The sequence below is a fragment of the Pelodiscus sinensis genome, chromosome 9 (assembly GCF_052426305.1).
Source record: "Pelodiscus sinensis isolate ZL-2025 chromosome 9, ASM5242630v1, whole genome shotgun sequence".
Lineage (NCBI taxonomy): Eukaryota > Metazoa > Chordata > Testudines > Trionychidae > Pelodiscus > Pelodiscus sinensis.
Genome location: NC_143060.1, coordinates 12107870 through 12122672, shown reverse-complemented (window position 1 = coordinate 12122672; position 14803 = coordinate 12107870). Strand labels below are relative to the sequence as shown.

At 42.6% G+C, this 14803-nt stretch overlaps 2 protein-coding genes across 3 annotated transcripts in view; one reads left to right on the top strand and one right to left on the bottom strand.

Moving 5' to 3' along the window:
* Positions 1-684: 684 nt before the first annotated feature.
* Positions 685-9825, bottom strand: CPT2 (carnitine palmitoyltransferase 2). 2 transcript variants are annotated; one of them, XM_075935990.2, is made up of 5 exons: positions 9561-9825; positions 7534-7614; positions 7298-7404; positions 3051-4355; positions 685-1684 (listed from the first exon to the last, which is right to left on the bottom strand). In XM_075935990.2, exons 1-5 carry the CDS (start codon positions 9728-9730, stop codon positions 1353-1355), a joined length of 1995 nt encoding a protein of 664 aa, XP_075792105.2. In that variant the 5' UTR covers positions 9731-9825; the 3' UTR covers positions 685-1352. The 2 variants fall into 2 exon arrangements, with proteins under 2 accessions (XP_075792105.2, XP_075792106.2); XM_075935991.2 differs by lacking the exon at positions 7298-7404 and having other exon boundaries at positions 9561-9699.
* Positions 9826-11794: 1969 nt separating this feature from the next.
* The window catches only part of SLC1A7 (solute carrier family 1 member 7), a 105317-nt gene continuing 102308 nt past the window's right edge, over positions 11795-14803 (top strand). Inside the window, exon 1 of the mRNA XM_006126383.5 lies at positions 11795-14794. Within this exon, the coding sequence (XP_006126445.1) occupies positions 14654-14794 (141 nt within the window). The 5' untranslated portion in view covers positions 11795-14653. The remainder of the gene's footprint in view (positions 14795-14803) is intronic.

The following is a 14803-nucleotide window of genomic DNA, read 5'->3' as shown; positions in this document are numbered from 1 at the left end:
TGTCGGATTGCTGAGTGACGGATAATCCAGACTCCACTGTATGCTGAAGCTAATGTAGGAAGAGAGCCCCAAGGCAAGGGTGATTGACAGTACTGTAAAGAACTTCTGCTCTCCAGATGTGCCCCTTCCTTTCACAAGATGGGATTCTTACATCTTTGTAGGAGCTCTGCTGCAATGGGCATCGCATCAGATCCTTGGCAGCAATTAGTGAGACTCTAGAGTTACAAGTTCTTGAATAAAGCTAGCAGATACTACTGTTCTTTAGGCAATTCTACTGTGGCTGCTGGAAAGCTCCACCACCTTCTTTCACTTTGAGCCCAATGCCTTTATCTCACACCTGCAAACTCTTAAGACACTTGCCTTGGGAAATAGACTGAAAGGTTCCAGCAGATACTTGTGTGCCATGCAAGAAATCTGGAGCATTCATGTGAGGTAGGAAATAGTCATTAAGGAAAGTACCTGGTGGTAATTCCTTCTCCCCACAGGAGGAGAGAGATTTAGGAAAGAAAAGCAGCACCTGCCTATAGAAACAATGATAAATGATTTTTCAATATGATTATAGGGCAGAAAGATAAACTTAATTTGTAAAGCATCAACTATTCCTAATAAGTGTATGCTTATTTTAAAAGTGTAAATTCTTCACACCAGCAACTCTCAAATCCCTAATGCTGAGATACTACTAAAGCATTTCTGCAACCATGTCATAGGTAAATTTATTTAAACATCATTTTCCAACCAGTTTCTTAGCAGTTTAACACATGATTACAGTTGCCAGTAGTGTGTAAGTCACATTTTCAGGTTTTCTTTTAAACTTGTCATTACATTAGAATGCTTCAACAGAAAATGAAGTTTGTTTGACAATTATTCAAATTTAACAAAAATAATGAGAGATCTAGTAAGTGAGCATATCACATATGCAGGATTTACAATTTGTCATTTTTGTGTTTAGTTTTAAATACAGTTGTAGATGTTAGTGTTCAAATGTAGTTTCTCATGTCCACTGTAAACATGAACACTTGTGCAATATTAATTTTTTTATTAGAAATCAATATTTAATGCCTGATATTTTAAGAACACATTGTAATATATTACTTAAAAGTTTATACCAGAATTAAGTATTTTTGAATATCACATGCCTGCCCTTAACTTCTTTATAGTGGCTAAGATTTTTAAAAGATGCCTCGCCTGAACATTCAGTTCATGCTGGGCACTTAACTCTTGAAAATCCCAGCCAAAACACTTAGTGAATTAGCACTAACAACTTTCTCCCATCTTCAGCCACACATGATCAGAAGTGATGTTGATCCAAACATTTTATAGTATGCATTAAAAGTGTCCCAGACCTGCTGTGTCTAACCGTCGATGTGTTTGCCTTCTAAAACATGAAAAATATCCTCCAGAGATTTATGAACACACTGAATGAATTCATGCACATTCCTGGCTGGATAAGATGAGACAATGCAGCCAATCCAATCATCGTGCACTCCATAGCCTACACCAAAGCCATCCAGCACCACAGGAGCAAATCCTCCTATATTCACAGCAGGGCTACTCAACGTGCTTGTGGACAGAATGTTGTGATTAAGCTGAGCATAGGCTTGGTCCTGGTAGAGGTCAGGTAACGGGATACCTTTTGAAGTTGCCAAATAACGCAAACTAAACAAATGCCGGTCAAATCCTTGACCTGTTAAAATAAGAACATAAAATGGCTGTGATGGATCAGACCAATGGTTCATTTAGGCCAGTGTCCTGTGTGCCAACAGTGGCCAATCCCAGGCACTTCCAAAAGAATGAACACAACAAGGCAAGTATCAGGTAAGTGATCCATCGCTTGTCATCCAGTCCCTGCCTCTAGCAATCATAACATTAGGGACACCCAGAACTCGGGTTTGTGTTCCTAGTCATCTTGGTTAAATAACCAATGATGGACCCATCACACAAACTTACTTACTTTATTTTTTTAATCCAGTTATACTTTTGGCTTTCACAACATCCCAGGAAATGAGTTTCACAGGCTGACTGTGTGTTGCATGAAGTAGTACTTTATAACTTTTGTTTTTAAACGTGCTGCTGTTAATTCCATGGATTTTAACAATAGTTGAGAAATTAAATGGAGATGATCAAAATATGAGGTTTGAAAAAAGGAATAAATATTTTCATATTATTTTCAAATAGAGTCTGATGTAGTGTGTTTTAAATAACAGGAATTATAGAGGAAAAGACTATTGAACCACTACTAAAGAGATTATAATAAAAAGAAGGCCACTGATAGATACGTAATCAGAAAAGGACCTGTAAACTACATTTTTTACTAAAAATCTAGAATTTAGTAAGCTCTGATTCTGACATTTTAATATGCAATAGGGCCAGGTTAGACAGAACCACAGAAGATTGTACAGAAGCCTGAGAACCACCTGCAGGCAGATACACAAAGTAATTCAAAATCCTGCTTTGTGTGTTGCACTCTCCAAGGCATTAGCCAGTTGCTTCAGATAGCTGCCACATACGGGCCAGCATAAGGATGTTAAAATGCAGTTAATTTACATGTTAACTAGTCCACGGATCAGCTCTGGCGTTTCAAAGGGGCAGCTACCATGGAGCCCGGGGTCAGCTGGGGACTCCCAGTTGACCCCGGGTTCCCTGCAGCATTTTCCCAGAACCTGAGATCAGCTGGGGAGTCCCAGGATGTGAGCAGTGTGCAGTGGCTGCCTTGGGGTTTCAAAGTGGCAGTGCCACTGTGCAGTGCTGCCACTTTGAAGTACCCCTCCCACCCACTTTGCTGCCTCTATCTCATAGAGGCAGCAGGGGGTGGGGGCAAATAAGGGTCTCAAAGACATTCCCTGCTTAAGAAATATATCACAAGAACAATATGTTTTTTAAACTGGAAACCACAGCTGCTATTTAGCATTCTACAATTTTTGAATGAAGGTAGTACCTCCAGCAAGATTTAATTACACTTAGTGAGACATCTGTAAAAGTTTAGCATTAATGAGCTGCTAGGACTCATTTTATGAAGAAATGTTGAATGCTTTATCACTATTCACACTTACCCATAGCAGCTTCTTTGGTCAACTGTCCGTGGTACTTTGAGCACTCAGCAATCATTTGCTGAAGTTCCTCTGTGCTGTGTTTGGAAGGCTGCCTGATGAAAGCTTCTGCGCACTTCTTTGTATAGATGGAGGTAGGACGGATGGTCTCTGTGCGACCGTGTTTGAAAGCTGCGGTGCTGCAAGACTCATATGTAGCTACAGTCTGGCCATATTGCCGGAAGAAAGCCATCTGGAAAGAAAGCTGAGCCACTGCATCAGGACTTACCTTCTTCTCCTTTAAAAATTCCTTGCCTCCTTTCTTAAACTGCATAACATCAAGAGTCAATGTTTCCATAGTGGCATCAAAGTTTTGTTTGGCTTTGATAATTCCTGCTTTTAAGGCATCATTCAACTTAAAGTTGAGTTTCTGCACAGCGCTGGAAGAATCAACTGCTGCAGGCTGAGATTGTGGGGTAACTGCTGGATTCTGGGTGCTGTCTTTAAACACTTCATTCTGGAATCTTAACACAGCCACACCATCTCCCCAGGAATGTTCAAAATGAATGGCCGCATTGCCATCTTTGGTTAGAATAAGGTTAAAGGATTTGTCATACCAGCGGTTAACACCATCTCCATGCAACATGTTGTGGGACAAGTGCACAAGGTCTTTAATGGGGAAGTCATCTAAACATAGACAGAAGACAGCAGAATCCACTTTTTGGAGGACTTCCTCATTGCCATTAGAGAGTAGCTTCTGTCTCAGTAGTGCCCAAATGTCTCTGTTTTCACTGGGCAAATATGCAAGAGGGAAAGCTGGGGCTGGACTACTGTCACTAAGTATGTATTTCAGGTGGGCTTGTATTTCAGAAGGCTTCACTATATTCCCATCTCTATCAAGGACATCAAATATGTAAAAATTCCCATTTCTGAGCACCAGCAAGTGCTTTGCTTTTTCATTTGTGAAAAGCTCATCTCGATTGAGCTTAGGCAATCGTGTGGAATTGAAAAGCCTGAAGTATTGAGACATATCTAAGGGGTATGCATTGACCATGTAAGCACCAAACCACGAGAGAGATGAAGGCACAAATCGAATGAGTCTCTTGAAGGTTTGAGTGTCACTTTTGTCTGGATTGAGGTGAAAAACCTCTGGCTCCAGATAGCCAGCCCGGAGGGTTTTCAGGAAACGTATGGCAGAAACAGTCATGTTAGTTGCGCGTGTGAGCTGATCATTATATTCAACTTTTGGGTCAGGGTTGAAACACATAAATGGGTTAAAATTCAAAACAACAGAGTCACGTGAACTTAGATACATATCAAACCAGGGACCTAAAAATGGAGAGTTGAGAAACAGATTAATACAGGTACAGTTGGTTAACTGTGAAAGCCCTGTTTACAACCACCTATATTATATATCAAACTAATTCGGGAGAGAGCTCCAACATCTGTATTTAATTACAATCCATGGGCAGGAGTACACTAGGGCAACATCAGAAATGGTCCTTCTATTGATGTCAGTGGGAACTTTGCACAAAGATCTAGAGTGCAGCATGGCTTTTATGTTGCATCATTCACTGGGAAAACATCCTTATTTTTGTCCCATTTCCCTTCCTTTCTCATCCTTCTTTCTCTTTTTTTTCACTTACTTCTGCCTGTCTCTTCAGTTCTTCCCTTCTGCATTCCTTTCCTGCAGCAATTTGTAATTCCCACTGAGGATTCAAATAACCCACACATTTTCAGCTCTAATTGAAGCCTATATCTCCATAGGTGAAAGACTAGCTAGTATCCATGTAAGGTTTTATAACCCACTCCTCACCATGGCTTAAGCCTTTTTACTAATTCTTGCTCCTCATAATAATAATTTTGTTACACTTATGGAAACAAAAAAATAAAGAGGACTTGAATGTCAGGGGAAAAGAGGGCCAGCTACAGCTTCTGCAAGAATTTAAAAAGACACAATCCATTTAAATAATAATAATGATCAAGAAAACCAATTAACAGTAATCTGCCACATTTCCCCTCCACATTATAACTGGGCATGGCAGTTATGAGTGTAAGGCCTAGTTTACACTAAATCCCCCTCAGCCCTGTCAATCTAAGCTACTCAAGTTCAACTACATGAATAGCATCGTTGAAGTCGGTGTTCTTACTGTGGAATCTTCCATATAGGAAGGTCAGCAGCTGATGCTCTCCCATTAACTCCACCTATTCTTTTTGTCCTGGTGGAATACTGGAGTCAACAGGAGAGTGCTTAGAGGCTGATTTATTGCTTCAAAGCAGACACGATAAATCCACCATCAGTGGATCTCTCACTGCAGCATCAATTCATTCACTGTGTAGTGGAGACAAGCCTTAAGTCATTCCTATCAAAATGTTGGTCAAGCTGTCCTATGTGAGAAATTGGTGGTTCTCAGTGCAATCCAAATACATACTATCAAAACTGGCACCCTTACTGGTAGTCTTAAGGATTGAACCCAAAGTCAGAACAATATGGGGAGAAGATTACACTACTGTAGCTTGTGCTGTACTGGATATATTATCAGACTCCATTGCTGTCTACCCAACGTCTTCCACAAACACTAAAATAATTTACATTTGAAAGCCATTGGAAGTAACATGAATAAATACATACATAAATTCACTAACCTAAAAGCTATGCTTTCTCTTGCTTTTCTTTCCCTCTCTCTCTCTGTTTCATCTCCTTCATTTTGTCTTATGTGCTTTCTCTCCTTTTCTTTATTCTGGTCTTCCTCTCTGAGTCTTTCCTTTTCTTGTTCTTTAAAAGAATAATGCTCTGCATTTTTTAAGGCTCTTTATACCTCCCATCAGTCAGTCACCTTTTCCAACTTTACTGAGAATTCAGATTCATGATTGTAACTACACATGGGATAGTTTTCTTATAGAGCTTACTAGCTGAAGAAGCATGAAAAAGTATAAACACTGGAATATACTTTTATTAATATTTGTAATTACTATTTTTTTAAAACAGTACATTATGTTTTCACTACAGTCTCTCTCAACCTCCTATAGAAGCATGACTTTTTTTCTTTAACAAGGGAAAGAACATTCAGGACACAAGAGCTTCCTACATAGATAGCAACATGTTCTACTCTTGAACAATATGCCACACCTGAGGATATTTTGGTACAGTGATCCCACATCATCCTTCACCAATTCCATTAGCACGTAGGCACTACAGCAGGGGTAGGGAAGATATGGACCACGGGCTGGATCTGGCCCACCAAGCTGTTTGATTCAGCCCGGGGCCTGCCCTGCCACCCCACCACCTCCAGGTCAATCCAGACCTGCGGGCGGAGGCGTGTGCAAAGTCATTCGCTGTCTTAAGTTGATGGCTCCCTCTCTCTGCCGGGGTGCACATCGCCTAGAGGGAGCCACCAACTGTTTTGAACAGCAAATGACTTTGTGCACTTCCCTGTCCCAAGGTCCTGATTGGTCTGGGGACAGGGAAGCGCATGAAATCTCCTCCTCCCTGCCAGGGGCACGAAAGACTTTGAATGCTCCCCCACCTTCAGGCTCTGATTGGCCTGAGGGTGGGGGGTTGCACAAAGTCTCCCCCCACCCCACCAGGTGCGTGCAGCACCTACTTGGCACCACCCCTTCCCACCTGAAGCCCCCGCCCCTTCCACCTGAGGCCATGCCTCTTCCAGAGGGCGGAACCAACCTGTGACTGCCTCTCAAAATTCATGAAGTGTCCTCCCTGCAAAAATTATTGCCCACCACGGCATTACAGCATACGCAGTGTTCTATCAGAGTGGACCTCAATACTCAGCAAATGTTCTTTTCACCAGCGTGTTCTGATTATATGGACAGACAAATCTTTTGTCGCATTAATAAACTGTATATTAAAAGTACAGTGTCTGGCATATCTCGCCTCCATCTGATTTTGATAGCACCATTGTTCTTCCTGTGCTACACTTTTCTTTTCATATTATATTTTGCTAGTGTGCTGGCAGTTACTTTTTTCCAAATGAAAATGTGTTTTTGGAAACCTTGTTGCGGTTGAGATTTCTGCTAGGTGACAATGGGAGAGCCTAAGTATATTAATGTTTTGTGAAGTGCCTTCTTTTTTCTCCACCTGAGACAGTTTGTAATTAGCTCAGACATTGTCAAAGGGAGTTTTCATATCTTATTTCTGAGTGTAAACCATAATGAGCTTAAATATTAATCTCTTATTCATAGCATTATGAATTATCATCAAACAAGTCTATTCCAAATGAATCTCTTCTTTATCCCACTATAAACCTTCCTACCTGAGATGTAACTAGTATGTTTGTTCTGCTTGTCTTGAGCAACCAGCTGCTCATGCAATTCTCTTCCAGCTCCATGTTCAAAACCGTGGCCAAGTTCTTTAGTTTTCCTAAAACAATCAATCAGACAGTCAAAATGCTGTCTCCAGGCATTTTTTTAAAAGATGAATCTTCTAATATGTTGTAGTGGAAGATCTGTTGTACATGGAAGCATCGTTTGGTTTTCTGTGCATCCATACCTGAATTGATCATCATCTAAGAGAGGCTTCTGGGCATTCAGATACCTTCTAATAGTATCTTCTAGTTTGGGAATTGGCAACCTGAAGGAGAGATTTAAAAAGGCAAATTAAAATGTTCTTGTTAAAACTTTGATAGTAAAGATGCTTAAAATACCATTGTGTTTGTAAGTTAATTGACTGCTCTATAATTACGCATGACAGAAAAACAGGAACTTGTTTTACAAGTAACCAACCCATAGATCCTTCTCCATAATTTTATACACTGCTAGGCATGAAATATTTTGATTCCTTGTGAAATTTCTAACCAGTTTCTTTGCAACACTCAGTGGAACCAAAATATGAAATCCATTTTCACCTTGTTCCAGTGCAAACCATTTTACCTCTTAGGGGCTAGGTCTACACTGCTCTCTAAATTTGAAATAAGATACACAATTTGTGCTACATAAATTGCGTAGCTTATTTTGAGTTTATTTCAAAATAGGCTATTTTGAAATTTGGTGCAGTCTGCATAGCACCAAATTTCATAAAAATGTGCTATTTCGAGACATCCCTTAACCTTCGTGGAATGAGGGTTTCCAGGACGCCAAAATAGCACACCCATTATTTCAAAAAATATTTTGAAATAACAGGTGGCTTGTTAAGACATAGGGTAACTATCCTGGAATAACTTTGATAGTAGACATACCCTTAATGAGATTCTTTTTAACTTTCAGGTGTGACAGAACTATATTCCCTTGATAACACATTATGATTTTTGTGTTTACAGCCATATTTCTATTAAAAAAAACCCACTTCTTTTTCTTCTCTTGCTCTGTGAAAGAGCTCCACAAACAAGTGGGGAAATGAAGTACGGTATAATGAAACAACATAGCTGATTATACAGGAAATGTTGTCCAATGTACAAAGTAAACAAATGGGGGGAGAAGGAAATTTGTTTTCTCTAATATCTTTCCTTTGTAATACTGTGTATTAAACAATGGTAGGTAAGAGATAGAGGTTATAATTAAAATATAATTTTTAAGATGTCAGTTTAAACTTGAATATTAGTAGCAAAGAGCAAAGTCAGTTCCCTGTTAGCACTGACCTTTCACGTACATCCTATACTGTAGCCCATCCCAAAGACAGTATCTTGTACCTTGTTACACGCACTTTCAGCACCTGCCTTGCCTCATTCATTAGCTACATTAAGGGTGTAGCTAGCAATCTGCAACCAATACATATTGACTGGTCTAAGACTGTTGATTCCATCTGCTGTGTACTTGTAGTCTCTCAAATTAGACATGAGCCAACAGAAGTGTGCTACTAAGGCTTCACCATAAACCATAAACCTGTTGTTCAGAATAAGAAAGTTGTCCCCAGCAATTAAGCTGTGTATTTAGTCATAGGGCTGTCCGCTTTGCATTGGAGAAGGATGCTGTTGTTTTAACAGGGTGCATTTCCTCTCTGATGTGGGAGAATGCTGCTGTGCATAGCAATGAGCTTTTAAAGCCCTCAGCCATCATTTCTGAAATGCAGAGATGCAGGACTCCCTTACCAGGGGAAAGGGACTGTCCTAGACAGGAGAAGGAGAAAATGGGTGTCAGATACGGCAATCACCAGAGAAAGAGGCTCCCTTAGCTGGGCAGAGGAAAGGAGATGGGCCTTTCCTTGGCAGAGGGAAATGCAGGTGGAGGAGTAGCAGAGAGGATCGAGTTCCTTGAGGCTCAGTTCTTAAGGATGCCTAGGACTCCCTTACCTGCTATGGGGGGCTCAGAAGGTGTAGTGTCCCAGAGTAGAGTGGCTTAAGGGAGGGCAGGGGTCCCAAACTGGGAGTGGAACAGGAATCCTGCGGTGATGGGGGGACTCAGAGGAAGGACCCAGTTTGGTTGGGAGGCTCGGAGGAAGATGGGGGGGGGTCTGTGGGTAGGGGGAGCAGGGTCTGTCATGCAAGGATCCCTGGGAGCCGAAAGGGAGACCAGCGGCTCTGCCATGGGGCGGGAGGCTCCGAACGGGGCTTCGGGCTGCAGGGAGTCCCGGGGGGGCCTTACCGGGGCAGGCTCTTCTGATAGTGCATGGTGGGCACGACGCTGCGCTGCAGGTACTGGGAGGAGTCGGCGCTGCCGTAGCCCCGCCGCAGCCCAGGGGCCGCCGCGGCGCCCAGAGCCTGTGCCCGCCGCAGGCCGGCGGCAGGGGAGAGCAGCAGCCGGCGGGTCGCCATGTTTGCCGAGCCCAGCCTCCCTCGCTGACTCCGCCCGCTGCCCTGCCCGCCCTGACGCGGGGCGGACTCTGCCTCCCGGCGCCGCTGAGCCCGTCAGAGCTCCGGCTCCCGCCTGTGGCTGGACCTCCACCCAGCCTGGCCCTTCCAGCCTTCCCCCGGCCTCCAGCCCCGCGCCGCCCCCGGGGGTTCCCTGGCTTGTGCCCCCCGTGTGCGCAGCGAGGGCTCGCTGGTCGGAGAAGTATGGAGTAGCTGAGGGGCGGTAATTAAACTAGGAAAGCTCTTGATACACACACGTGTTACTCAGGCTGTGTCCAGACTCCATGCCTCCGTCGACGGAGGCATGTAGATTAGCCAGATCGGAAGAGGGAAATGAAGCCGCGATTAAAATAATCGCGGCTTCATTTAAATTTAAATGGCTGCCCCGATCTGCCGATCAGCTGTTTGTCGGCAGATCGGGAGAGTCTGGACGCGATGCCCCGACAAAGAAGCCTTTCTTCATCGACACAGGTAAGCCTCGTGAAACCAGGTTTACCTGTGTCGATGAAGAAAGGCTTCTTTGTCGGGGCATCGCGTCCAGACTCTCCCGATCTGCCGACAAACAGCTGATCGGCAGATCGGGGCAGCCATTTAAATTTAAATGAAGCCGCGATTATTTTAATCGCGCCTTCATTTCCCTCTTCCGATCTGGCTAATCTACATGCCTCCGTCGACGGAGGCATGGAGTCTGGACACAGCCACACAGAGAAACACGTACACACAGAGAGACGTACACACACACGTGTGACACAGAGACACGTACACACACACATACACACGTGTGACACACAGACACGTACACACACACACATACACACGTGTGACACAGACACGTACACACACGACAGACACATACACACATATGTTACACACAGAGAGACACGTACACACACACGTTACACACAGAGAGACACGTACACACATACGTGTTACACACAGAGACACAAGTACGTACGTACACACACACACACGTGTGACAGAGAGACACGTACACACACGTGTTACACACAGAGAGACACCTACACACACTCACCTGTTAAGCTGGTGCCACAGGACTAGTTGTTTGTAAGGTGAGGGTAACTTTCAATATCCCGCTAATTATGTTTACAAGCCTTAGGGGCAGTGCTGACTGTGTACCTTTTCTCTAAAAGCAAAAGCCATCCTGGATCGGTACTCAAGCCAAGCAATAACCATGGGACCTCAAGCCAGGGTTTGGCAAGCGTGTGTGCAGTGGCTTTCAAGGTAGTTTTGAAGATGTCAGAGCAAAGGGATACATGAGGGGAGCTACAGACTACTTTGTAACAACCACAATACTTTGCACTCGCGGGGGCCTTCCAGCGGAGGATGTCAGAGTGCAGTACAAGCAAATTTACACTCTGCCTCTCCTACTTAGAGAAGTAGATGGGGGAAATGAGGCACTGCATCAGTAAGTCACTTGCACAAAGTCATACGAATCAGTAGCAGAACAGAAAATAAAGACTTATTCCCACTTATGTGCTTTAATATAGAGCACACTGAAGTAAAATATGTTTGACAGGAAATATTGTAACTGGACACATCGGGTATTAGGTGCAATCGTCAATAGATAAGGGTGTGACCAAGAAGATCTACTAAGGGGTCGTTTCCATCTCTAACACCTTTGATGCTAAAATTACAGCAGCAAATCTCACTCAGAGGCTATGTCTACATTGGCATGATCTTGCGCAAATACTCTTTAATGCAAGAGTTCTTGCATTAAAGTATTTGCGCAAGAGAGCGTCTACACTGGCATGTGCCTTTGCGCAAGAGATGTGCTTTTGTGCAAGAGCATCCGTGCCAGTGTAGGCGCTCTCTTGCGCAAGAAAGCTCTGATGGCCATTTTAGCCATCGGGCTTTCTTGTGCAAGAAATTCATGTTGCCTGTCTACACTGGCCTCTTGTGCAAGAACAGTTGTGCAAGAGGGCTTATTCCTGAGTGGGAGCATCATAGTTCTTTCACAAGACGCACTGATTTCACACATTAGAACATCAGTGTTCTTGTGCAAGTTCTCGCAGCCAGTGTAGACAGGCAGCAAGTTTTTGCACAAAAGTGGCTGCTTTGGCACAAGAACGCACCAATGTAGACACAGCCAGACAGATGAGTGAAGTATTAATTCAGATGCAAGCATCCCACAGCAAATTAAAAATCCACAAATAGTGAAGATTCTTTATTTCCAAAAAAAAATCTCTTTTCTAATATGTTTAATATTCCACTTATTGTCAGTTCATCCCACCTCTTCCTACTCCTACTCCTGTTTCCTACTCCTGTTTCAGCCCAGGACACAATATCCACTATTACACTGATTTCTGAGTACTATCTCAAGTCACGTAAATATTTCAAGGAATTAGTCATTGTGCACTTCAGTAATAGTTTTATTAATTAAATTACCAAGCTGAAAATACCTTGGCGAATATGCCACTTTCTCAACTTATATAACAAAAACCTCCAAAATGTTTTTAAAATGTTCAGAGAATGAAACTATAAGTAAAGAAGCACTTTTGACGTGAAATTTTAGGTTTTTTTTAAAAGGTTTAACTTAACAGTAGTTTCAAGGACTATTCTTGCCATTTAGTTCCCCTTACAGCTTTTTGTGGTTTTAAACTACTTTTTACAATATATTCTTAAAATTTTCTCTCCCTTGTTGCTCTGTGAAAGACCCACAGGAACAAAAGGGAAAACTGATTAATTGATTATACAGAGGGATGAGAAGTTTGGGGGTGAGCAAGCAGGCTGTCCCAGAGTCAAGGCAGGGCAACAGTGAGGAGGACACCTCAGCCCTCTCCCCACTGGCAGCAGTGAGCTCCTGGGGAGGGACCCTTCTCTGTTTGCCTTCTCCCACAAAATGACATTCACCCAAGCCCCCCCAGACTATTGCCCAGGAGATCCAGCCAGGATAAGGCCTCCCCCCTAGAGTTGGATGCTGCTGGATGTGGCTATCATGCACCTCCTCTTCTCCTCCCTCCTCAGCCATAGTAGTTGCCCCAGCTTTCCCCTGGTACCACACCCTTGTAGTTGGCTGTGGCAATGCATGCAGAGCTGTGGGGGAGCTGCTTATTGCTCAGGGTAGGCAGGGACATTTGGGGGAGGTGCACAGAGGTGGTAGGTGGGACTGGGGGAAGCTCAGGGGAAGCATGGGGGGGCCAGGGAAGATACAAGGCCCTTAACATTGGTGGAGCCAGGCTCCTGGGCTTGGAATATTCCTGGAGCCCAAGCACCACAGGCCCACGTAATTCACTGCCCTTGGTGAAATGCCACTGCTAAAGTGTGTGTCACATCCTACTCTAGTTGCTGGCTCTCCTACTGCTATTGATTGCACTGTTACACTGATTGTACATTGCTCAAGTAAAAACTGTATGTGCTGTGGACATTTGATAGGAGTAATTTGATAGGAGCCTACCATGTTTCAATTCTGCTGTAATCCATGTGAGGACCAGTATGATTCCATATAGTAGCATTTTGGGGGAAGAGAGTTGCTTTTTTAAAAACACAAGAAATTACATGTTAGAAAGTTCTATGTTAAAAGAATGTTAAAGTTGCAATGTCAAGTACCCAAAAGTTAGGTTACTCCAGAATTAAAATTGCCTGTGCAACCTTAATTTGGCCCTCTTGTGTATATGCTTTGTGATACAGTTTTTAAATTACATGATCACATACTTTTTCTTTCTGGACTCTTGTCTCATTCAGTGCACAAGATGGAGGAGTGCAGCTCACTGCTGATTACTATATTTATACTTTATTGTTATTTTATATTATTTATTTTTAGTCCATATTTCTTTTTGGTCTCATCATTCAGTGTGTGGCCTCATGCCATATTTACCATCCAAACGGTGTGCTGTATACATAATTATTAATTTCCTCATAGTTCTTTCTACAAATCTCATATATAGTGTGCTCAGCTATAGTGCTAAATATAATCTTATAAATCCTCCAAATGCACTGTACAGTGTTATAGATTGTTTCTAGAAACCTTCCAGAATGCTAGGGTTATGATTCAGACTATACTAACAATATTGTAATCCACAATGTAGTGGATGGTTATGATAGTATAAGACATTCATTATACAACTTAAGAAATCTATGTTTAAATTGAATGAATGGGATGGTCAGAAATACCAGAGGAAAGGATAGATTCATAAAGGTTAGTCTGATAATCCTCTGACAGTAAATTGGCCCCTGGTCTAATTAAGACAGTAGAAGGGAGAAAAGTGAAATCATTCCACTCTCAAGATGAAAAATATCAAGTACTGTAACCAAAACTTTTAAGTTTTTATCCAGTAATACTGGTTTGATAATGCAGTTTATAATTGTACTTATCCAGCCTTTTGCTAACCACATTTACTAACAGTAAAAACCAGACCTGCTTTAGATAATGAAGTTCAATGTCACCTGGCCTGCCGTGTTGTGATAGTCTGGTTCAAAGTGTTACTTGCCCTGCCCATTAGTATGTGTACTGTATGACAAACATAATTTCTGTCCCATTTAAATGCATAACTTTCACTATCATGCTTCAAGGGGAGAGGAATGCACAAAATATTCTTTTCATTCACGTGGGCCTCACTCTGTGTTGACTCACTCTTGTTTTAGAAATACTACTACATTCTGTTCTAGTTTTCCAGAGCTCCTTAATCTTCTTCCAGGTTCTTAATGATGTAGTCAATAATAGGATTGTTGGTATTAATTTGGAACAATAATGCCAGCAGCATGCTTGATGGCTATTGGCAGAGGGTGACCTTGCAGGTCAGCTAAGCAGTTCTGCAAGCGCTTTGATCTGATCTATACAGAGCGGGAGCTGTCTATTCTAACAAAGGAAACTAGTAAGGTCTCTCTCCATGGGATGCTGATTCTTCTCCAAAGAGCACTGAGGACAGCATGGCAGTGGCTTTTGATGCAATGTTGGCTCGGGTCAAGGATGTTTGTAAAAGAAATGGTTTGCTCATTCTGTCAGTATTGTCTGTCATAGTGGGATGTCTTCTTGGATTCTTCCTCAGGACCAGGCGTCTTTCTCAGCAGGTCAGTAAT